Here is a 25433-nt window from a genome sequence, read left to right as displayed (position 1 = left end):
CATATTCTAATTCTGTGCAGACCAATCTTTGCTGTTACTTCTAAATGTTTTGTGCTCAGTGGAGAGAAGCAACAAATACCAATTTTCAAGTCTTTGGTTTGGCACAGCTTATGATCAAACCCAAGGCCTCCAACACTCAAAGCGAGCACACTTACCACAAGACCACCAATCCTGTCTTTATTTATGTAATAACCATATAAATAACTGGTAACCATATCTATAATTTTACCTGTCTGTTGTATAATCCAGTCAATATGATATGGTACACTCTGATAAATGGCTGGGATTTGGTCTCCACGACAATAAGGCTTCCCAAAACTGGTTACACCCACTAACTCCCATCGTCCATATTTGTTTTGACATACTAATGGACCACCAGAATCACCCTGGAATAAAAACATGTAGCATTAAACAATATATATATATATATACTAGTTGTCATGTTTAACATAGGGACCCAATTTGGGATAGCATATTGTACTTGCATATCAATCTTTATTGAAATCTTAGCAAAAAGTTTTTTATAGCAAATTATTGTTCTCAATTTTCACAACATAAAAATATGCACGTCTGCATATAAAGAACCAAAAATACATCTTTGGAGATGTCTCTCTAACAAAAAGTATTTCTGAAAATTTGTGATGAAAAAAGGAAATAAAAAGTTTTTACCAAAATCAATTTTCACCAAAAATAATATGCACATCTTCATATTATGTGCAACAACTTAATCTCATATTATTTGAATCAACTGTACAAAATGCATGTAGTATACTATCCATACTGTTGGGTTTTTTTTTGCATTAACAGGATGGTGAGTATGGTTTTATTTTCTCACAGATACCAGTAGAAGGTACTTATATGACATGATGGTGAGTATGGATTTTTGTTTTCTACACAGATATCAGTAGGAGATACTTACAAGACAGGATGGTGAGTATGGGTTATTGTTTTTTACAGATACCAGTAGGAGGTACTTATATGACAGGATGGTGAGTATGGGTTTTCTACACAGATACCAGTAGGAGGTACTTATATGACAGGATGATGAGTATGGGTTTTTGTTTTCTACACATATACCAGTAGGAGGTACTTATATGACAGGATGGTAAGTATGGGTTTTTGTTTTCTACACATATACCAGTAGGAGGTACTTATATGACAGGATGGTGAGTATGATTTTTTTTCTACAGATACCAGTAGGAGATACTTATATGACAGGATGGTGAGTATGGATTTTTGTTTTCTACACAGATACCAGTAGAAGGTACTTATATGACAGGATGGTGAGTATGGGTTTTTGTTTTCTACACAGATACCAGTAGGAGGTCATACATGACAGGATGGTGAGTATGGATTTTTTTTTTCTACACAGATACCAGTAGCAGGTACTTACATGACAGGATGGAGAGTATGGATTCTTGTTTTCTACACAGATACCAGTAGCAGGTACATTAATTCCTATGTTAGTCTGAATACTCTTGTTACATCTGTCTACATCTACATTAATATCAACTCTAACTTCTTGTAGGTTGTCTGGCACTGGAGCTATTAAAACGAAAAATATAATCTAACTATGAAAAGGATATCTTATTTCTTATAACTGTAAAATATAAAAAGAATGTTTGGAGATTTATATTGAGTTCATTTTTTATGGAATAATATACAGTGAAAACTTGCTACATCCTACTACTGCTAGATATTATGATTTTTGGTTCTGATTTTATGGACTTCCTAGATCCCTCCAACTAAGAAATTTAGTGCCAAAATAAATACTACTGTAAATTCAGAAAGTTTAGCTTACATTTATTATTGTAATATTGAAAAATTTACAAAAATTTGAGATTTATTATTGCTAATTAAGGAAATGCTGCATGAAAATATGAAAATAATGCTATATAAATTTAGAATGCAAATTTATATTTTGGGGAATTTGTCACAGCTCAAATTGTTTGCAATAGTTAAAAAATCACAAAAACTTTTAAATTTAAAGTATTTTCAATCCCATGTTTTTATTTTCAAATGATGAATATGAAACACTGCAAACCAACGATGTCTTCACCATATACAGATACAGATATTGTTTCATCAAAATTTGCTGTTAAAACATTTTTTGAAATAATGAGCACTCACAAACATGTTTAACCCAGCCACATTCTTTATTTGCCTGTCCCAAGTCAGGAGCCTGTAGTTCAGTGGAGCAGTAAAACTGATATCATTAATGTTATTGAAAAATAAGAAAAGACTATAGTGTTCAATATTATACTAAATTTGATGTTAAGTTTGAGTGGACATGAGTGGACTTCTGACAGTGGGCAGATGAAAAAAGGAAAATCCACCTGAAGTGTAGTGTATAAATCTCCTTTGACCTTTAACCTTCATGACATCACTCAAATTGGAATATTACTTTGCATGAAAAGAGATGTGAAGATGACATTGAGGCACCAAAATTAAGACATCTAGAGGTCAATAGTTCATGCTTTTAGACAATAGACAGGCTGCAATACAATATACCAAGTTTCAACTCTCCCAGATTCTTAAAAATATCTTCCATTTGCTACTAATAAAAAGTAAATATTGTTTGGAAATTTACTTCATTTATTTTTGTGAGATACTATAATCTTTCATGTATTTTGTGGGCCTATGTAAACCACAAATATTCAAAGAAGACCACATTTTGTATAAGCTTGTATGCAGACTTTGGCAAAACCATGGAAATATATATCAACAAACTTTCATTTTTTCTCAATCAACAAAAATTGGTATCCACAAAAATAAATGAATCCACATTATAGCCTTGTTTTCAGGGACTACAGTTAAGAAAATCAAACTTTACCAAAATCTATGTCTTCTCTATATCCCCAGCCTGTGACGTAACAGTTTTCAAAACTTTCTTTGACTTCTGTGGCCAGACAGGCAGGTCTTACATAGTTGTTATAATTAGCTGGCTGTGACAGTCTTACAATGGCAATGTCCGACAGGTAACTATTACTGTATCCTCGATAGTCTGGGTGAGCAGTTACCTGAGCTACATTTAATCTTTGTCCATCATCACTTGCTCCAAGCATTTCTGATTCTTTTACTTCACCTACATGAATCATATAACTGGTCCAACTCCTGGATATAAAAAAAATTTCTTGGACATTTTTGTTTTTGCAACAGTATTATACAAAATGACAACGGAATTGTATCACTTGTATTTCTTAGTAAAAGGACAAATAAGTTTAAAACAAGGAACTATTTGAATCTGGAATAATTTTGAATGGCATGCATGGCTAAGGTTAATTTTACTTTCACTGATATTTCAGTATGAACTAACTAACCCCGCTTAGCCATGCATGCATGCATGCATGGCTAACCCTCCTAAATTGGGTTAGTTTTCATCATATATTTCTTATCAATTTTACAGAATTCAAAATTATTCCAGATTTAAATAATTTCTTGTTTTGAATAGATTGTATCTTAATTTCAAGCTCTTAAACTTCTACCTTAGCTTTTTCAATCTAAAGCAGCGGCCAATGGAACATTACAGTCCATAAAGAGAAAACTAAAAGTAGTCAAAACAAAACTGTCTTTTAATACCAAGGTTAATGTAAGAGCATTACACTTACTCCACACAATGTGCTGCAGTAATGGCATAGTACGGGCTGATTAAAGTTGCACCACATCCAGAACTTCCATCCATAAAAAACAGACCTTGCCATGGCCACTCTCCTGGTATAGCATCATTTCCAAAGAGTATGTAGGATCCAACGGAGGTCGAGGAAACTGATGGAACTCCACATTCTATAATACAAATTATAGGTGGATTATCTATTGCATAGTACAATATTAATGTCATAACAGGGCACTTATATGCACTAAAACTATAGTTTGGGAATCTTTTTTTTTCCCATCAAATCTCTTAATTTTTAACCTGGATTTTCAATTTCATTTCTTAAATCTGGTTATTAAAGTAATTGACTTACAAACGACCTTGAAAGGATCTAATAAACCAATCAGATACCACAGTAAATGTAATAGAAAAAAACAAAGTAACTTTTAAGCGACCTGCCATTGTCAGATTCACAAGTACTTCAACAGTTATATTTTGGATTAAAAATATGAATTCTAGCTGGCTCTTCAATGACAAAGATATTTGGAACAAAAATTAAATCAAATACAAACAAGTGAAACTGCGAGCTACTGCTCACTGATGATACCCCCGCCCAAATATTTCGGTGAACAGGAAGTTGTTGAGTGATGAATCTGAAAACGCATCACACTGTATAGCTGACTTATATAAACCCTGAAACCAAATTTCAGAAATCTACGTATTGTAGTCCTGAGAAAAATGTGACAAAAATTTTCAACTTGGCTATCATGTGTAAAATGATACAAGTGTTCGGTAAACAGGAAGTTGTTGAGTGATGAATCTGGAAACGCATCACACAGTATAGCTGACTTATATAAACCCTGAAACCAAATTTCAGAAATCCTTGTATTGTAGTTCCTGAAAAAGATGCGACAAAAAATATTCATGGGATGGAAGGACGGACTGACAGATGGATGGACTGACGGACGGATGGATTGACAGAGGTAAAACAGTGTACCCCCACTTTTTTAAAGCGGGGGTATAATTAAAAGCAAAATGTTTGAACCATTCCAATCCTTAATTTCTGTCAGCCATAAAAATAATCTTAATTTCACAAGTAGTATTTGTTTCAGTTTCTGAATTTCCTGTTAGTTGTTGAAGTTTCTCACAAACTTTGAGACTAAACAATTTTCAATATCTATTTGGGAAATTGTGATCATTTCAGTTCTTACTATGTAGACTAATGAGTTGGGTTGTGTATTGTTATTGTGATCTCAAGCTTCGTAAAGGCGTTATAGATACAAATATGTCTACCATTACCACTTTCTATTCAATAGTAACATTATCATACTTCACAATAACATGACGTCACAGAGATAGCGGCCCCACTGCAAAAGGGTAGGTTTAACACTAGCGCAATTCTTAACATACTAATTGTAATTAAAAGTGTTTTCTACTCACCAATGTTTCCACACTGAATTGTTAAAGCACTACAAGACCTGCAAAGATATATAAATTTTCATTAATAAAACCAGTTTCACCACTCATTTTAACCAAACTAATAGGGGAATACACTTATTAAGAAATTAATGTCATTTTTTGATTGAGGTTACACCAACTTGACTTCCAGTCTAAAAATATTCAATTCTAATACAATTTTATATGTAAAGATATTTTTGATTGGATGAGATCTGCTGTCATTAAAACTATTTTCATACTTCCCATTTTTGACTCCAGAGGATATAATTATCAACAGGTTACCTAATCTGTGATAGAACATTCTGGTACTCAGTCAAGTAAGAGCAAGTATAAGAAGTAAAATCACACTTACAATCTGTGCAATTCTTGAAAAAAATAACTATTTTCCAATGATTTTGTCATGTATAGAAAAAATAAAACAGACCATTTTTTCCCCAAATTGAACTGATTGTATGCTTAATTTTACTACTGTTTGTAGTTCTTACCTGACTGAGTACCAGAATGTCATAAACCAGTAATCTTCTGAGCGTTTCTGTGTGTAAACTGTGGTTTCATTTATATTCATGGCTTAACCAGTTTTCTTAGATGGAGGATTTTTGTGGATATTTGATTTTGTTGTTTTTACAAATTATGCTTACAAATCTATAGAAAATCTGTATTTCCCTGAACATTTAAATTTGTGGTCTCCCTATACCCATGAAATCAACAAAAATTAGTATTTCACGAATTATAATGCATCCACTTTAGATACTTACATTTGAGTGTTTAACACATAGTTTGTGATGATACCGGTAGGATTGGAAGCAGACTGTGCCAGAAACCCATTAGTTATTGATACTCCAGCAGAGTAACTACTGTATGGTCTGAAAAAAGGCAATTATAAGAATCAACATTGATGCAAAACCTTAAGGTGGTACGTATACATCACACTACAGGGAGATAACTCGGTAAAAATCAGCTGAACGTTTTAATCACATTCTATTTTCAAGGAAATAATAAGCTTCTCAATGATCAAAATTAGTGTTTGACAAACTGCTATATATCCAATGAAATTTTTCCGATAGTGTGGTTTTAGTTTTTTGAAATTTTTTTATATTTTTGTCAAAGGGTCAAAGTAAATATTTTGTCAAAATTTTATGAAAATTAAAAGAGCCAAATTAATTTTAGTCAAGGTGTTTGGTATCACCTTAATAAACGTTAGAAAGATCTATAAGTGAAAACATTGAAACATGTTTTTGCTGTTAAATGGATGAAGAAATGATCACTATTAGACACAAATTAAGGGTCTTATCAACATATCTAATAAATGTAGGTCTTGTCCTTTCTACACACATATAAATACAATATAAACATTTTTCTGAATCTGTACCGTTAAAAGTTCAGGTTTTGCTATATATCCTTGGTAAATTGGTTGACAAAAAACTACTTTGAATTTGTTTTTTTTACAATCAAACAAAAATGTTTTTCTTTTCTTGTGATTCTTTTTGAATTTGTATTTTTAGTTTTTAGTGTTGGTCTTGTTTTGGTTCTATGTATTTTTATGATTACAAATAATCTAGACTTGTTACTTTTTGCTGTATAATATTAACACCAATGACAAGTGATTCTGTCCTGAGATGACAAAAGAAAACATATAGATGTTATACTGAGGTGTGTTTTACATACCCATATCAAGTGATGCTACAGAGATATTCTGCTAGTATCTGATCATTTAAATAACATAATGTTGTCCATACACCATCTGTATATACTGATATGTGTGTAAATGATGTGTATGTGTGTAAATGATGTGTATACATGTGTGCATGTTTTACATACCCATATCAAGTGATGCTACAGAGATATTCTGCTAGTATCTGATCATTTAAATAACATAATGTTGTCCATACACCATCTGTATATACTGATATGTGTGTAAATGATGTGTATGTGTGTAAATGATGTGTATACATGTGTGCATGTTTTACATACCCATATCCAGTGATGCTACAGAGATATTCTGTTAGTATCTGATCATTTAAATAACATAATGTTGTCCATACACCATCTGTATATACTGATATGTGTGTAAATGATGTGTATGTGTGTAAATGATGTGTATACATGTGTGCATGTTTTACATACCCATATCCAGTGATGCTACAGAGATATTCTGCTAGTATCTGATCATCTAAATAACATAATGTTGTCCATAGACCATCTGTATATACTGATATGTGTGTAAATGATGTGTATACATGTGTGCATGTTTTACATACCCATTATATCCAGTGATGCTACAGAGATATTCTGCTAGTATCTGATCATCTAAATAACATAATGTTGTCCATAAACCATCTGTATATACCGATATGTGTGTAAATGATATGTGTGTGTGTGTGTGTGTTTTACATACCCATATCCAGTGATGCTACAGAGATATTCTGCTAGTATCTGATCATTTAAATAACACAATAGTGTCCATGCACCATCTGTATATACTGATACTTGACCATTGTCTTGTCGTTTAACTGCAAAAAAAAAAAAAGGAATAGAGATCCGAATGACTAAAATAAGTATATCATTTGTGAACAAACTTCTTTAAATAAAGACTACCTCAATTATGGTCAATTCAAACAAAATAGAAAGTCCAATTATCTCAATCCTCCCTCTTTAAGATCCACCTGTTCAATCATCTTTGTCTTCTTAGATGTTGGTCTATCAGTTCAAGAAATTTTCTTTCCACATATTTGACTCACCCTTTGTCTTCCTTGATAACAACCTCAGCAGTGATATAGTTAAGGGAGAGTGGCTCAGATATTATTGATATCTGTCTTGACCTCCTGATATATTAGGCACTTTTTCTCCTCAGTCAGACAGACTATCACAAGGTGTCTAAGTAAATGTGTGCCAGAATGTATTTACAAAAATAGCACTAAATACTACATTAGTCATGAGAATTGTTGATGGATTAATTGTAACGTGTTTAATGTCCAGTGGCAAGTATTTCATGAATATTCAGGCCAAGAACAATACAATAGGTAGGTTGTTTTGGTTTTGGGGATGGCAACTTTAAAGTCTGTTGACAAGTTACGACAATTTTAAATGGAATTCAAAAATTCAACCAAATGTCAGTCTTAACTGCTGCTGTAATCTTGAACTTTTGGCATTTAATGACCTTTACATCCACAAAGGTCTTTTTCATGAAATGCTATAGCTTATATTTTCATATACTAGTGTACTATTGGCAAAAATGACACCCTAGGGAAAAATTATCATGGATTTTTGTACACTAGCATATTTCATCCAAAGGGAAAAAGAACACTGTCAGAAATGATTCAAGACTACATTTCAAACACTTGCTTATCAACTTGTAATCAGTATTCTGTACTTATTTTAACTAAAAACAATCTAATTATACTAAGGTATGAATGAAAAAGAAAAAAAGTTTGTATAAACAGCATGTTTAAACTTGTGTTTTGTCTATTAAACCGTTGGTTGGGTGATTTTCAAGTACCGATCGCGATTTTTAAAGTATGTTATTATATGTACCTTTTGTTTGTTAACTGATTGAGTTTTAAAGGTCGAGGATTAAGATCTTAAAAGAACTAGTTTATGTTAACGTGTCTATCAAAAGTCAGGAACTGTGATTTGTTTTGTCATCTTTTATTGTTTTACACACTTAATTTATTCAAAATTCTCCTGAAATCAACATTTTGTATGTCTTCTTAGTATATACATAAATATAAAATTGATAAAAATAAAAAAAGTATTGACAAGCAACCTTTGCCTCCTATTCTATATGTGTACACATACCACATCTATATTCATCAGATTTATCAGAACACTGTGGAACTCCATCACAGCGATTCATTAGTGGTATACATTCATGGTTACTGCATTCAAACTCATCACTACCACATGTAGCTGAAAAATAGAAAAAAGAATTTTATACAATAGAATGTAAATTGAAATTAGGTTTGTTTACCAGAATGTCATAATCTAACAAGGGTTTTTGACTTTCCATTTTACATTAGATAGAAACAAAAGTCTTTATACAGCAAGTTTCCCTTCAGGGGGATTTAAATATAACAATCAATTATTCTGTTTTTGGTATGATAAATAGGCCATGGTACTTTTGACAAAAATACATATGGTCTTAAATTCTATCATTTTATGTAAATTATTTAAAATAACCCTTCTTCCTTTTGACAAAATATAAAAAGTTAAATTGTTAGAATTGTTGAAAACAATTTGCAAGTAAACGTAAACCTGAAATGCATGTACATACATTGGACATATCATATTTACACTTATCAGAGTATTATTTTTTTTTATTGCATGCAATATTTAATTACATTTGCAAATAATTTCACAGGTAACACAATAAAATATATAGATGAATCCTGTTTAAAATTTAGTTTTTTATAATATGATATTTCTCTTTGCTTATAAACAATGTTTGACGGCTACATCTAAGCTGTGATATAGAAATTATTCAAATAAAGATATTCATCACTTTGCTCTACAAACTGACGTAGATTTTATGCCCAACAAATGCACAACTAATGTATTAAAATGTTGTCCTAGACCAAATACCTTGACAGAAAGATAACGATTGGAGTCAAGCCTATTGAATTCAGACGTCTGTTTATCTCTGTTCTCATATCACAAATGAAATCACATTAAATACATTTACACTCAAACACGTACCACAGTTTTGTTCATCTGCCAAGTTTGGACAATCCACATTTCCGTTACACAGAAGATCCAAAGATATGCATGTAGAATTAGGGTCACCACAATTGAACTCATTCTCAAAACATTCTGCAAAAGAAATTTTAACATAAATTGTTTATTTTTCATTCTTCTTCAAACATTGTTTTGCTTGAAGTATAATAAGTAAGTGAAAATTTAAGTCATACTAAGGATTTTCTTATCCCAGGCATATAACCTTAGCCGTATTTGGCACAACTTTTTGGAACTTTTGGTCCTCAATGCTCTTCAACTTTGTACTTGTTTTGGCTTTCGACCTTTTTTGATTTGAGCATCACTGATGGGTCTTATGTAGACGAAACGCGCATCTGGCGTATTAAATTATAATCATGGTACCTTTTGATAGCTATTATTTGTGTGTGTCTCTGTCCTGTATGTTCTCCCATTTATTTGTATTGTAGTCCTGTCATGTAATCTTGTCATTTTAATGTCATATTTAACATTGCCATAAAAGCGGGAGGTTTGGCTAGCCACAAAACAAGGTTCAACCCACCATTTTTTCTTAAAATGTCCTGTACCAAGTCAGGAAAATGGCCATTGTTATATTATAGTTCGTTTCTGTGTGTGTTGCATTTTAGTGTTGAGTTTCTGTTGTGTCTTTATTCTCATCTTATATTTGATGTGTTTCCCTCAGTTTTAGTTTGTAACCCGGATTCGTTTTTTTCTCAATGGATTTATGAATTTAGAATAGCGGTATACTACTGTTGCCTTTATCTACATTTCATTGATGTTATATATATTAGAAATGGACACTTGTCGATTATTTAACACAATATAATGACTTATACAGTCAAACCTGTACACCTAAGGTCTACAAAAACTGACCTTATTAGAGGTGACCTTTAAATTGAGGTTTAAAATGTTAACACAGCAGTATAGGAAGAGAGTAACAAGCTGACAAGGCAGGTTTTCAGTCAGCAAAGGTGACCTTCATACCAGGTTTGTATTTTGGTTTTGTGTTGTCAGGTTGCTTTCTGATTTTAATCAATATTTTAATAAAATTTAGAGAGACTTCATTTTTTAAGAGCAGAAAAGATCTGGAAGGTCTTTGGTTAACATCTTTTCAATCTCAAATGTACAAAATGAAGAATTTATAATGACCTTCCTTAAATTACTGTCACGTTTTGTTAAAATTGATTTAGAAATTGATTAATTTATCACTGCTTTAACACCCAGAAGCATGTTATCAAAGAGCAGATCCTGATCATCGTTATCAAATAACTGTATTAGAGCAGTCAATAGCCATTATATCACCACACTAGAGGTGAGCAAAAATCTGAGCATGCTCAAGAGGAACTAAAATAAGGAGCAGATCCTGATCATCTTTATCAAATACCTGTATTAGAGCAGTCAATAGCCACTATATAACCACACTAGAGGTGAGCATGCTTAAAAGGAACTGAAATAAGGAGCAGATCCTGATCATTTATATCACATACCTGTATTAGAGCACTCAATAGCCACTATATCCGTATTGCTTGATGAGCAGGAAACTAAATCATTGGCACATTCTGTCAGATTGGCTTCTGTGCCATCACAGAAAAACCTGTAACCAAACCCTGGTCTCTCTGTCCTTCCTTTACCATATTCTGATTTGCTGTGCATTCTTGAATTACTAAAATATAAAATATTTGCAAAATGAAATTAAATTATTTCAAACTTTTTTAGCATTCTTACTAATAAAGCTAATTCTCCCTGTATCACATGGATGTTCTTGAAACCTGTATCACATGGATGTTCTTGATACCTGTATCACATGGATTTTCATGAAACCCGTATCACATGGATGTTCTTGATACCCGTATCACAAGGATGTTCCTGATACCCTATCACATGGATGTTCTTGATAAGGTAAAATATGTATGAAGCAAAATATTACAGTACACCAAGATTTTGTGCTAATCACTTGTAACAGAACTTAAAAAGGTCTTCTTTAAATAGGAAATAGGGGACTCCAGATGGGTACCCCACTTAAGTCACAATGTCATGTTTAACAAGAGGCTGTCAGAGTGACAGCAAACCGGATTTCCTGTAGTGGTCGAACCCTGAACAGTTGAGCAAGTATGGACACTACATTTAAGCTTAAAACAGCTCTGAATTTGGATTGTGATTGAATATTTGACTCAGCATAGGTTTTGTGACACAAAATGAATGAGGTCAAAGAATTGAAAAATTTGAAATTGGACATTTACCTATTATGGTCCAATATCCAAAATCTAAGTACATTGTTAGAATCAGCATATCAAAGAACCCCAAGAATTAAATTTTGATGAAATCAAACAAAAGTTTAATTTAGGACCCTTTGGACCTCAATGTGGACCAATTTGATAAAGGAGCCAAAAATCCAAAATCTCTAAATATATATATATCGATCGAGTCACTATACATGGTTAGATTCAGCATTTCAAAGAACCCCATAAATTCAATTTTTGTTGAAATCAAACAAAGTTTAATTTTGGACCCTGATTTGGACCAACTTGAAAACTGGGCCCAAAAATCCAATATTTAAATACAGGTTTAGATTCAGCATTTGAAAGAACCCTATATATATATTCAATTTATGTTGAAATGAAACACAGTTTAATTTTATCCATATACTTTATATTAATTATACCATTTCTGTTCAAAGGGAAATAACTCAAACTGAATAAATCATATAATAAGCACTTTTGCTACTGAAAAGGTCTACAACTCAACAATGAGAACAGCTAAAATCGTGAAAATTAAATTTGACCTTCATTTAGTCACAGGAAACAACATATCTAAATTTGAAAAGATTTCGTCAAAGCGTTTTCATGTTAATAAACGTACACTGTTTGGCAGCCGCCCGCCCGCTGTACATCTCCAAATCAATAACCAATTCTACCTTAGGTAATGAGGTCACTTTTCGGCAAATTAAGACAGGTTAATGTATAACAATAAACCTGTGTTAAAGATCACAGGTTCTTTCAAATGAGACATCAGGTAGAAAGGTTGCCCACCAGACTCCACCCCCCTTCCCACCATCCACCCAAGGTCATGCAACACCCCCCACCTCCCCCCTAAGGTTGCAGGTCTGATTTAACCATGTTGGAGCCACAAATAGGCAGAGCTTACTTCTTTTGTATTTATTTCCCTCCAAAGTCATATGTTTTTTCTATCTGTTATAAAAGAACAGCGTTCCAATGTCCCCCCACCTATGCACATATTTTATCCCTCCAAAAGGCAATAATTTTGATGTATTTTTTTTCAAATTGGTTCTTTTAATCTTTTTCATAAATATTCTACAAGAAATTTCTATTTCCAAAGGGCATACATAACTCCTGCCATAATAGTTTATTGCCGCTCATTATCAAACTCATCCAAGACCTTAACAATATAAACCTTTCATGTCCCCTGCCTATGCACAAAAATTTTTTTTTCTTTCCAAGGGCAATAACTCTAACATATTTTTTTTAAATTGGTTCTTTTAATCTTTTTCTATAAGAAACATAAGCATTGAGTGAGTGAGAAGGCTTACAATTTAATTTTCCATCAACTTTCTAAGTCAAAAAGGCATTTATAACTTCTACAATAAAAGTTTATTGGTGTGAATTATAGAATAAATTGAAAACTTTGCTGATATAAATCTTTGATATAAAATTCATTAAATTCCGACAAGAAATGTAGGTGTGAGAGTGCTTATAATGCAAAATCCAATATAAATAACATTTCAAAGGGATTTTATTCCTGTCCAAATAGTCGATCAGCATTCTTTTTCAAAATTCATCCAAGACATTACTATTACAGAAAAAATTAAATTGGAAAGACGAATTTATGTCAGTCTTCCAAAAGACCAAAATATTATTAAATTATTACATCCTTTATTAACACAACATGTGAAACTAATCGGCTATTTTTGGAAACAGTTATTAGAACTGAGGACAGAATTAATTTTTCATGTTTTTTTTTAATTTTTATAATTATTTCTTGACTGCATTAATTGATTCATGTTCAATTCATATTGCATTGATATATATATGTATGTTTTTGTCACAAACATAATTAATTTGTTTATATGACAATAAAGATTATTATGATATAAACCTTTGATATATATTTTTTTTAGATCTGACAAAACATGTACATGATGTAGGCTTTATAGCACTTACAATGCAATTATATATATAATTTTCATAAGTGACATAGAAAAATTATTGACTTTTACAAATTGTAACTTGGATGGAGAGTTGTCTCATTGGCACTCATACCACATCTTCTTATATCTATATATAGCAAATATAATTGCTTAAAGGTAGCTGAAAAACTTCAAATCTTACTGACTTTGGCTAATTTTCAGTATTTTTCCAGAATCTAAAAATGTAATGGCACTGTAATTTGTTCATAATGCTAATAGGCGACATTATCCTTTGAATCATTTAGTGAATAAAAATAATTCTTTATATCAACCAAGGTTCATCCCATTCTAATGTGAACAAATATTTTTTTAAAATCTGATGAGTTCTGTAATGCAATTTAATTTGACCCTATCATTGACCTTGTTTCAAGTATGGCTAATTAAATATTCAGTAGTCCAATTTTGGTTAAGATCTGATAAAAGTGGCAACTTTTATAGTGTCTGCAAGTTCTGAATTGTTATCAAATGACCTTGACCTTTGATTTAGATTTTTGATACAGTATTGTCCTACTACCATAGGGAATCACTGAATCTCGTTTGTTGATTGATTGGTTGATTTATTGGTGTTTAACACCACTTTCAGCAATGTTGGTTATTTTATGGCGGCCAGTTTTTATTGATGGAAGAAGCCTGACCGGAGAGCCCTGAGAGAACCACCAACCTTTGGTAGGAAAACTGAAAATCTTAGTCAATCAAGATTGGTGTTGAATGCACCTGTCACATATGTGACAGGATAATGATACAGTAGTTGAACTACATAGACCACTCATCCACTGAAGCCCCTTCTCCTTTGTTGAAGATCAGCTGTAAGTTGTTATCTCACTTACTTGTAACCTAGCTGTCAACAAGTCATTTTACTGTCACTTACTTGTAACCTAGCTGTCAACAAGTCTCTTACTTGTAACCTAGCTGTGAACAAGTCATTTTACTGTCACTTACTTGTAACCTGTAACCTAGCTGTCGACAGGTCACTTTACTGTCACTTACTTGTAACCTAGCTGTCGACAGGTCACTTTACTGTCACTTACTTGTAACCTAGCTGTCGACAAGTCACTTTACTGTCACTTACTTGTAACCTAGCTGTCGACAAGTCACTTTAGTGTCACTTACTTGTAACTTAGCTGTCGACAAGTCCCTTTTAAATCACTTACTTGTAACCTAGCTGTAGACAGGTCACTTTAGTGTCACTTACTTGTAACCTAGCTGTCAACAGGTCATTTTACTGTCACTTACTTGTAACCTAGCTGTCGACAAGTCATTTTACTGTCACTTACTTGTAACCTAGCTGTTGACAAGTCACTTTAGTGTCACTTACTTGTAACTTAGCTGTCCACAAGTCCCTTTTAAATCACTTACTTGTAACCTAGCTGTAGACAGGTCACTTTAGTGTCACTTACTTGTAACCAAGCTGTCAACAGGTCATTTTACTGTCACTTACTTGTAACCTAGCTATCAACAAGTCACTTTAGTGTCACTTACTTGTAACCTAGCTGTCAACAAGTCACTTTTAAATCACTTACTTGTAACCTAGCTGTAGACAGGTCACTTTAGTGTCACTAACTTGTAACCTAGCTGTCAATAGGTCATTTTACTGTCACTTACTTGTAACCTAGCTGTCGACAAGTCATTTTACTGTCACTTACTTGTAACCTAGCTGTCGACAAGTCACTTTAGTGTAACTTACTTGTAACTTAGCTGTCGACAAGTCCCTTTTAAATCACTTACTTGTAACCTAGCTGTAGACAGGTCACTTTAGTGTCACTTACTTGTAACCAAGCTGTCAACAGGTCATTTTACTGTCACTTACTTGTAACCTAGCTATCAACAAGTCACTTTAGTGTCACTTACTTGTAACCTAGCTGTCGACAAGTCCCTTTTAAATCACTTACTTGTAACCTAGCTGTAGACAGGTCACTTTAGTGTCACTTACTTGTAACCAAGCTGTCAACAGGTCATTTTACTGTCACTTACTTGTAACCTAGCTGTCAACAAGTCACTTTAGTGTCACTCACTTGTAACCTAGCTGTCGACAAGTGACTTTAGTGTCACTTACTTGTAACCTAGCTGTTGACAAGTCACTTTACTGTCACTTACTTGTAACCTAGCTGTAGACAAGTCTCTTACTTGTAACCTAGCTGTCGACAAGTCACTATACTGTCACTTACTTGTAACCTGTAACCTAGCTGTTGACAGGTCACTTTACTGTCACTTACTTGTAACCTAGCTGTTGACAGGTCACTTTACTGTCACTTACTTGTAACCTAGCTGCTGACAAGTCACTTTAGTGTCACTTACTTGTAACCTAGCTGTCGACAAGTCACTTAAGTGTCACTTACTTGTAACCTAGCTGTAGACAAGTCACTTTAGTGTCAATTACTTGTAACTTTGCTGCAGACGAGTCACTTTAAAATCACTTACTTGTAACCTAGCTGTCGACAAGTCACTTTAGTGTCACCTACTTGTAACCTAGCTGTAGACGAGTCACTTTAGTGTCACTTACTTGTAACCTAGCTGTCGACAAGTCACTTTACTATCATCTTCATCCCAATTATTTGCACAGACAGGGGAATATACACCATAAGTAGTTGGCTTTATTTCCAAGCGACCTGAAGCCCTGGTTTGTCCACCAACCAAATGAACTGATGGATTAAAGTCATCGCTTAGATTTATAACTGTGGAATTATCTGAAGAAAATATATATATATATAAAAATATGTATAATTTTGATCATTTTATTTTCACAAATATCAAGTAGAAAATTAAAGGATTTATTTCAAAAGACATGGGATGTGGTCTGTTGTACCTACCAATATTTTTGGTTCCTATTATGCTTTTTATATTATTTAATGAAACTAGACCTCATACTTGCTGCAATCTAAAAGTTTTAATCTTTCGGAATTTGGGTCATCAAGGCTCTTCAACTTTGATCTTTATTTGGCCTTTTTAACTTTTTTTATTATAGTGTCACTGATGAGTCTTTTGTAGACAAAACAAGTGTCTGGCGTACAACATTTTAATCCTGGTATCTATGATGAGTTTATTTAGGTTACCATAAGCAACCATATATTCTAGAGACAAAGTGTGTTCCATTTTCGTCCTTGTATGGAGTACTTTATAGTTTCTCTAGAATTTTTTATGCTCTATACAAAAGTTTCATCAATATCTGATATGCTTGACAGACTCTTTCAGGATGTTTTTGGTTATTACAGAGAATTGCTATTAACATGTTATTAGGCAAAAAAAAAAAACATGTTTGTTTCCTGCCTCCAGACTGACCCTAAGTTTAATCGCAAACCCTAAAATATTTTATTGCCTTTCCAAAAAATTATTCAAGAAAAAGTCATCTCATTAGACTACAAATCCAATTCCTCTGAATTATTCACTCAAATTTGTAACAACACATATCATGTAGAAGGTCTTGTCAAATCATTGAAAATTATAAATGTATCAACACACATGCACAAATTAAAAGGATGCATACGTGTAAAACAGTATCAAACTTGGAGAAAACATGAAATTTGTCAAGATCTCGTTAATGTGCAAAAAAGGAAATAAAAACCTGATTTATGACCCTATCTTATAATGGTTGGAGGCAGGAAACAGACATATTCTTTTTTTTGGCCTAAGCATTATCAAGTTTTTGATTTTTAAACTAAGATTAGTTTTCCCCTAAATCAATCTGCTAATTCAACAATAAATAACATGTACAACTACACATTATGCACATCAACTATACAACATTTCATCAACAATATACCCATACTTTTCCAGTTCTTATGTTTACAAAAAGGATTTCTCTAAATTGTGAATTTTTTTACAAAAGTTTTTTTCCAAAAATAATCGTCCAATTTTCACACAAAAATTAAATATACATCTACATATAATGCACAACAGGCCCGAGAACACAGTTATTTTGTAGTGCATTTCTTTTAGACAATAAATTCAAATTAAAAAAATCGCACCTGCTCTATCTCAAAAAGATTTTTACAGTGTAGTGTACTACTATTGATACAAATAATATTAAAATTATAGAAACTTCTACCAGCTCTAACTCAAAATATTGACAATTCTGTGTTAAGGGGGGCTAAAATTCAGTTTGACAGCTTCAGACATTCTAATTTTTGACCTTTTTTAACTGGACCAAATCACTACTTAACATAAAGATTCAGCACCCAAATTTTTTTAACATGTAATTTCATCCCCTTGCTTAATATTTCATGCATAAAATATCAAGAAATAAATTGGGAAAGTGTATCAAAAAAAAATGCAAGTTATACACTGTTCACACTAGGGACTATATTTGTAGACAACGAAAACCAAAGGACGATAACTGTGTCCTTGGACCTAATAGGATAGAAAGACTTGACCAATTTTAATAAAACTTTGCATGACCTAAGCTTAGGCAATTATAAGATAGTTGGCCAAGTTTCATGGCCATAGGATATATATTATAGAAACTAGGGTCATTTTAATATTGAAATTTGGTGGTTTATTTTTGACGTTTAAATCAAATATTTTCAACTGCCAAGATTTTGGCCTAAAAAATTTAAATATTGCAAAAATTTGCTTTTTAAATACTCTTGAATTTAATATAATAAGTATTAAAAGCAACGGAACACTCATTTGATTTATCAGATTTATTACAGTTATTCAAAAGTCAAATTTATATGAGCCTGTGCCAGAAAATAGAGATTTTTGAATTAAGGGAAGCCTTACATAAACATGCATTTTTTTCAACCAATTTAAAGTTTTTGAAGTTTTTTAACCATACATTATTCTTCCATATATATCAAATGTACTTTAAATGTAAAGAAAAGTTACAAAAAGCATACCACATGAGTATAAAATGGTCTTAGGCCATGTAAGACTGAGAATTATTTAGAGTCGATTTAGGCCGTAGCCCATATTTACATATAAAAATGCACACAGAGGCTATAAGAAATTGAAATTTGTTACTTTTTGCTCATTTCTATGCTAAGATGTCATGATACAAGAAGTCTAATTGCAAAAGGAATCTTGAATTCAACTTTTTTTTGCAGACAGTATGGTCTGATGACCAGTTTTTCACTTTTCAATGGAAAACTTGCATGTAGTTTTAGTCTCATTTGGCATATATTTGAACCACTTACTATCCTAAAGAAGAAAATTATGATAGCATATGAAATGAATAGGGTGTGCTGATCATTGTAAAGTGGTTTTTTTTACAGATTTAGTGAAATATTTGTGATGGACTACAGATTTTATGTACAAAGCTCTTCACATTTCACATACATCAAACAGGCCGTTTAACCAGGGACATAAATACAAATATTCTGCACATTTTTTCTGTGATAATCTACTTTTCTCTAGATTCCGAGTTCACAAATGGTTAATTAAATTTGATTTAAGCATAGAAACACAAATATCAGGAACATAAAAAGCTGTCAGATAGAAAGTCAGCATGGCTCTTAGGCATAAAATGGAAACTGCTTTAAAATGCTTATTTTAGCCGTATAATGCCAAAATGGGACATTTTAACAGAATTTCTGTCAAACAAAGATGTAAATCCTTTACTTTTATTGAGTTTGACAAATTGAAACCAGCAAACCATTCAGGAAAGTTGCCAAAGTACAGAATCTACATTTACGGAATTCATCTCTTAGGCCCGAGAACACAGTTATTTTGTAGTGCATTTCTTTTAGACAATAAATTCAAATTAAAAAAATCGCACCTGCTCTATCTCAAAAAGATTTTTACAGTGTAGTGTACTACTATTGATACAAATAATATTAAAATTATAGAAACTTCTACCAGCTCTAACTCAAAATATTGACAATTCTGTGTTAAGGGGGGCTAAAATTCAGTTTGACAGCTTCAGACATTCTAATTTTTGACCTTTTTTAACTGGACCAAATCACTACTTAACATAAAGATTCAGCACCCAAATTTTTTTAACATGTAATTTCATCCCCTTGCTTAATATTTCATGCATAAAATATCAAGAAATAAATTGGGAAAGTGTATCAAAAAAAAATGCAAGTTATACACTGTTCACACTAGGGACTATATTTGTAGACAACGAAAACCAAAGGACGATAACTGTGTCCTTGGACCAACAACTGTGCACAATTCAATTGACTTTTGGATTGGGGGGTTACAAAAATTGTTGACAGACACATGTATGGACAAAGTGTAAACTTACAGAACTGAAATGTTTGCTGCAGATCTGCTGCAAACTTGCTGCAGGTCTGCTGCTAACAAAAAGCTTGCAGGAACCCTTTCAATAATGTTTGCAGATGATTGCAGCTAGCTGCAAACCTCATGCAAACATTGCAGATTTTTGCTGCAAGCATGTGGCAAATTTGCAGAAACAAAAATGTTTGCAGTAAGGTTGCAGGAAAAACTAGAATATAAGGGATGTTCGCAGCTAGATTGCAGAAATCTTTGACAATTCTATATGTTTGCAAGAACATTGCAAGAACTACATAACATGACTGAGCATGCCTATTGGTAACTTCCTGATAGATAGAGATTTGAAATTTGAAAATGTTGATGGTGTTTGAGTCATGTTATATATTAGTGTTCAAGGACGCATTTAAGTTTGGAATTAAAAGTTTAGTTTTCAAAAACATTATTTGTAAGTAAAAATTCTTCATAGAAGTACTAGTGTAATTTATAAAATTTTAGATATTCACGCATGCAATTTCATTTGAGCATGCATGTACAATGTACTTGAACAACAAAAAAAAACCTTTAAACTAGTTTTCAAAGGTATTAACTTATGCTATGATAATTTTGCAAATGATAAAGTATTTGGATTATTGTATGTATGTATGTTACATATTTTTTTTCAGAATTGGTTGTGTAATACTAATAATGTGATGTGTACCAACAGTCAACATGACATTAATTAATTGTGTAACGTGTGTAGTTCATGCAAGTTTGCAGCAAACACGCAGGAGAAAGATTAATTTGAATATAAATGTTTGCCACAAGTCTGCAGCAAACACGCAGCAAGTGCAGCAAACACGCAGGAGAAAAATTAATTTGAATATAAATGTTTGCCACAGGTCTGCAGCAAACACGCAGCAGGTCTGCAGCAAACACGCAGGAGAAAAATTAATTTGAATATAAATGGTTGCTGCAAGTCTACAGCAAACATGCAGCAGGTCTGCAGCAAACACGCAGGAGAAAAATTAATTTGCATAAAAATGTTTGCAGCAGGTCTGCAGCAAACACTCATTTGCATGGTAAATTGTTTGCGGCAGACCTGCAGCATATTTGCAGCAAACATGCCGCAAATACAGACTCTATGTTCGCTGCAAGTCTGCAGCAAGTTCGCAGCAGACTTGCAGCAAATGTTTGCAGGAGGCTGATTTTTTCAGTAAGGGATATATATATATAGGGCTCCCAAATAGAGGGCCTAGAGGGATCATATGAACTTACCACATTCTCCAGAAAACAACATGATATGGTCCAATGCTATATCTCCTTGGTAACTACTTCCATCAACACCATTAAAATTAATCTATAATATTAAAAAAAATCAATGAAATTTTCTTCAGAGATATTCCAGAAAAAAATATACGGAGGGGTTGAATGGCACTTTAATTTTTTTTGTATGGGAGGGGGCATGTCATGAAGTTTAAATTGTGTGGTTATGTATGCAAAGTAAAACACCATCGTATGGGTAATGGCCATTAAAACTAGAGGCTCTCAAGAGCCTGTGTCGCTCACCTGTATCTACTGTGGTTTTGGAAATCATGTTTAATAAGGTTAAAATCATGATAAATAGTATTAAATACCCTAATGATGATGGAGGCCAAGTTTGGTTTAATTTGGCCCAGTTGTTAAATTAAAAGCAGATTTTTTTTAAAAGTTTACAAAAAATACCAAAAAAATTGCAGAAAATGACTACAAGGACAATAACTTGTCAATTGACGATTTTGGTCATGTTGACTTTTTGTAGATTTTACTTTGCTGAACATTATTGCTGTTTAAAATTTATCTTATCTTAAATAATATTCAAATAACCAAAAACTGCAAAATTTCCTTAAAATTACCAATTCAGGGCAGCAACCCAACAAGGGGTTGTCTGATTTGTCTGAAAATTTAATGGGCACTTAGATCTAAACCTGATGAACATTTTTACCAATTCAGATTTGCTCTTAATGCTAAAGTTTTCGAGATATAAGCCAAAAACTGTATTTTACCCCATATGTTCTATTTTTAGCCATGTCGGCCATCTTGGTTGGAAGGTGGGGTCATCAGACACATTGTTTAAACTTAATACCCTAATGATGATTGTGGCTAAGTTTGGTAAAATTTGTCTCAGTAGTTTCCGAGGAGAAGATTTTTGTAAAAGATTACAAAAAATTGTTAAAAATTGACTTTAAAGGGCAATAACTCCTTAAGGGGTCATTTGACAATTTTGGTCATGCTGACTTATTTGTAGATCTTACTTTGTTGAACATTATTGCTGCTCACAGTTTATCTCTATCTATAATTATATTAAAGATAATAAGTTAAATAACCAAAAACTTCAAAATTTCCTTAAAATTACTAATTCAGGGGCAGCAACCCAACAACGGGTTGTCTGAAAATTTCAGATAGATCTTCACCTGATGAACATTTTAACCCCGTCAGATTTGCTCTAAATGCTTTAGTTTCAGAGATAAAAGCCAAAAACTGCATTTTACCCCTATGTTCTATTTTTAGCCATGTCGGCCATGTTGGTTGGCAGGCGGGGTCATGGGACACATTTTTTTAACTAGATATCCTAATGACAATTATGGCCAAGTTTGGTAAAATTTGTCTCAGTAGTTTCAGTGATAAGATTTTTGTAAAAGTTAATGACGACGGACGACAACGACGACGGACAACGACAGACAATGGACGCCAAGTGATGAGAAAAGATCACTTGGCCCTCTGGGCCAGGTGAGCTTAAAAATGCTTGTTATTGGCCCCTTTTTTGCCCCTAATTTCTAAACGTTTGGGGCAATTACCCCAAAACTCAATCCCAGCCTTCCCTTTGTGGTATTGAACCTTCTGGGAAAATTTCATAGAAATCCATTCTCTTAAACTAAAAAAATTCGTAAGGGTTCCACGGAACCCGGTGTCTTGCATACTTTTGCTGTTAATCGCAGGCTCAACAAAAATGAGGAAAAAAATTACTAAAAATATTCCTCTCTATACTATCTTTTGACTGTAAGTAGCTTCTGTCCAAGTTTGGTAAAAATCCAGGATAGTTTATGAATCTAATAAATGTTTTAATAAAATGCTTCGCTGGGCGCAGCTTGATACGACCGCAGAGGTCGAACCCTGAACATTTGGGGCAAGTATGGACACAACATTCAAGCTTGATACAGCTCTGAATTTGGATTGTGATTAAATATTTGACACAGCATAGGTTTCTGACACAGAAAGAATGTGGTCTAAGAACTTGATTTTTTTTTAATTTACCTATTATGGTCCAATGTCCAAATCAAAATACATGGTTAGATTCAGCATATCAAAGAACCCCATATATTCAATTTTTGTTGAAATCAAACAAAGTTTAATTTTGGACCCCAACTTGGACAAACTTGAAAACTGGGCCCATAATCAAAAATCTAAACACATGTTTTAGATTCAGCATATCAAAGAACCCCAATAATTCAATTTTTGTTAAAATCAAACTAACTTTAATTTTGGATCCTTTGGACCTTAATGTAGACCAATTTAAAAAACAGGACCCAAAATTAAAAATCTAAAAACACAGTTAGATTTGGCATATCAAAGAACCCCAATAATTCAATTTTTGATGAAATCAAACAAAGTTTAATTTTGGACCCTTTTGACCTCAATATGACCCAATTTGATAGCGGGCCCACAAATAAAAAATCTAAATACATGGTTAGATTCAGCATATCAAAGAACCCCATATATTCAATTTTTGTTGAAATCAAACAAAATTTAATTTTGGACCCCAATTTGGACCAACTTGAAAATGGGCCAAAAATCTAAAATCTAAATACATGTTTAGATTCAGCATATCAAAGAACCCCATATATTCAATTTTTGTTGAAATCAAACAAAGTTTAATTTTGGACCCCAATTTGGACCAACTTGAAAACTGGGCCCATAATCAAAAATCTAAACACATGTTTAGATTCAGCATATCAAAGAACCCCAAGAATTCAATTTTTGTTAAAATCAAACTAAGTTTAATTTTGGACCCTTTGGACCTTTATGTAGACCAATTTAAAAAACAGGACCCAAAATTAAAAATCTAAATACACGGTTAGATTTGGCATATCAAAGAACCCCAATAATTCAATTTTTGATGAAATCAAACAAAGTTTAATTTTGGACCCTTTTGACCTCAATATGAACCAATTTGATAGCGGGGTCCACAAATAAAAAATCTAAATACATGTTTAGATTCAGCATATCAAAGAACCCATATATTCAATTTTTGTTGAAATCAAACAAAGTTAAATTTTGGACCCCAACTTGGACCAACTTGAAAACTGGGCCAAAAATCAAAAATCTAAATACAGGTTTAGATTCAGCATACCAAAGAACCCCATATATTCAATTCTTGTTAAAATCAAACAAAGTTTTATTTTGGACCCTTTGGACCTTAATGTAGACCAATTTGAAAACTGGACCCAAAATTAAAAATCTAAATACACGGTTAGATTCTGCATAACAAATAAATAAATGTGGTCAAAGATTTTACAAATCTAATGCGCCATACTGTGCAATTAAAGATTACTTCTTGAAATTTTTCAATATTTGAAATTTGAAAAAAAAATAATATTTGAAGAATAATTCTTTTTAATTTCTGAAATCTGATATGAGAAAAAATTGACTCCCCATAATTTCCTTTTACCCCCCTCCCCCTTTTTTCCCACAAAAAAATTCTTTCCCTCAAGATATGGTCATAATCTCAATTCAAATTTCCAATGGAGTTTGCAACCATAATTATCCATTTAAATTTACCATAGACTTAACTTAATCTATTTTATAATAGAATTTAAAATATAGTGTCAAATCTTTCATATGGATTTTTTGGTAAAAAAAAAAGATGCAACATTTGCAGATATTTTTACTGGTCTTCCTTTATAAATATGCATTTCTTTAAACATAATTTAAAAGCAGTGTATTTGGATTACCTCCCTTACACTGTTTTAAATTATCTTAATTGTTCATTAACCATTACTTTATACATAATTTAAAAGCAGTGTAAGGGAGATAATTTCAATGATGTATTTGATTTATCTCCCTTAAACTGCTTTAAATTATGTTTTGTACTAAAGTATTTGTCCATTAACCAGGACAACCTTGTTTTTCCCCCTTTTTTGCCCCTAATTCCTAAACAGTTTGAGCCATAACCCCCCAAAGCAAATCCTAACCATCCCTTTGTGGTATGGAAACTTGTAGTATAATTTCAGAGAGATCCATACACTGTTCCACAGTTATTGTCTGGAAACTAGAAAATGCTTATTT

The 25433-nt window shown here is 32.6% G+C and overlaps 1 protein-coding gene and 1 long non-coding RNA gene across 2 annotated transcripts in view; both read right to left on the bottom strand.

Annotated features, from left to right (window-relative positions):
- LOC127723900 (uncharacterized) overlaps positions 1–25433 on the bottom strand; it is a 196600-nt gene that overhangs the window by 3721 nt on the left and 167446 nt on the right. The window contains exons 77-88 of the mRNA XM_052230616.1: positions 21387–21468; positions 16462–16645; positions 11245–11420; positions 9743–9856; positions 8846–8956; positions 7446–7560; positions 5806–5913; positions 5033–5070; positions 3609–3783; positions 2834–3114; positions 1394–1545; positions 230–386 (exon numbers count right to left, since the gene is read on the bottom strand). Coding sequence (XP_052086576.1) covers positions 230–386; positions 1394–1545; positions 2834–3114; positions 3609–3783; positions 5033–5070; positions 5806–5913; positions 7446–7560; positions 8846–8956; positions 9743–9856; positions 11245–11420; positions 16462–16645; positions 21387–21468 — 1693 coding nt within the window. The remainder of the gene's footprint in view (positions 1–229; positions 387–1393; positions 1546–2833; positions 3115–3608; positions 3784–5032; positions 5071–5805; positions 5914–7445; positions 7561–8845; positions 8957–9742; positions 9857–11244; positions 11421–16461; positions 16646–21386; positions 21469–25433) is intronic.
- LOC127723392 (uncharacterized) lies at positions 22928–24773 on the bottom strand. Its single transcript, XR_007992060.1, has 2 exons — positions 24303–24773; positions 22928–23780 (listed from the first exon to the last, which is right to left on the bottom strand). It is a non-coding gene; the product is annotated as an uncharacterized LOC127723392 (long non-coding RNA).

Source organism: Mytilus californianus, unplaced genomic scaffold (assembly GCF_021869535.1).
Source record: "Mytilus californianus isolate M0D057914Y unplaced genomic scaffold, xbMytCali1.0.p SCAF_13, whole genome shotgun sequence".
Lineage (NCBI taxonomy): Eukaryota > Metazoa > Mollusca > Bivalvia > Mytilida > Mytilidae > Mytilus > Mytilus californianus.
Note: the sequence above shows the minus strand (reverse complement) of the source record. Positions and strands in the feature narration are given on the sequence as shown.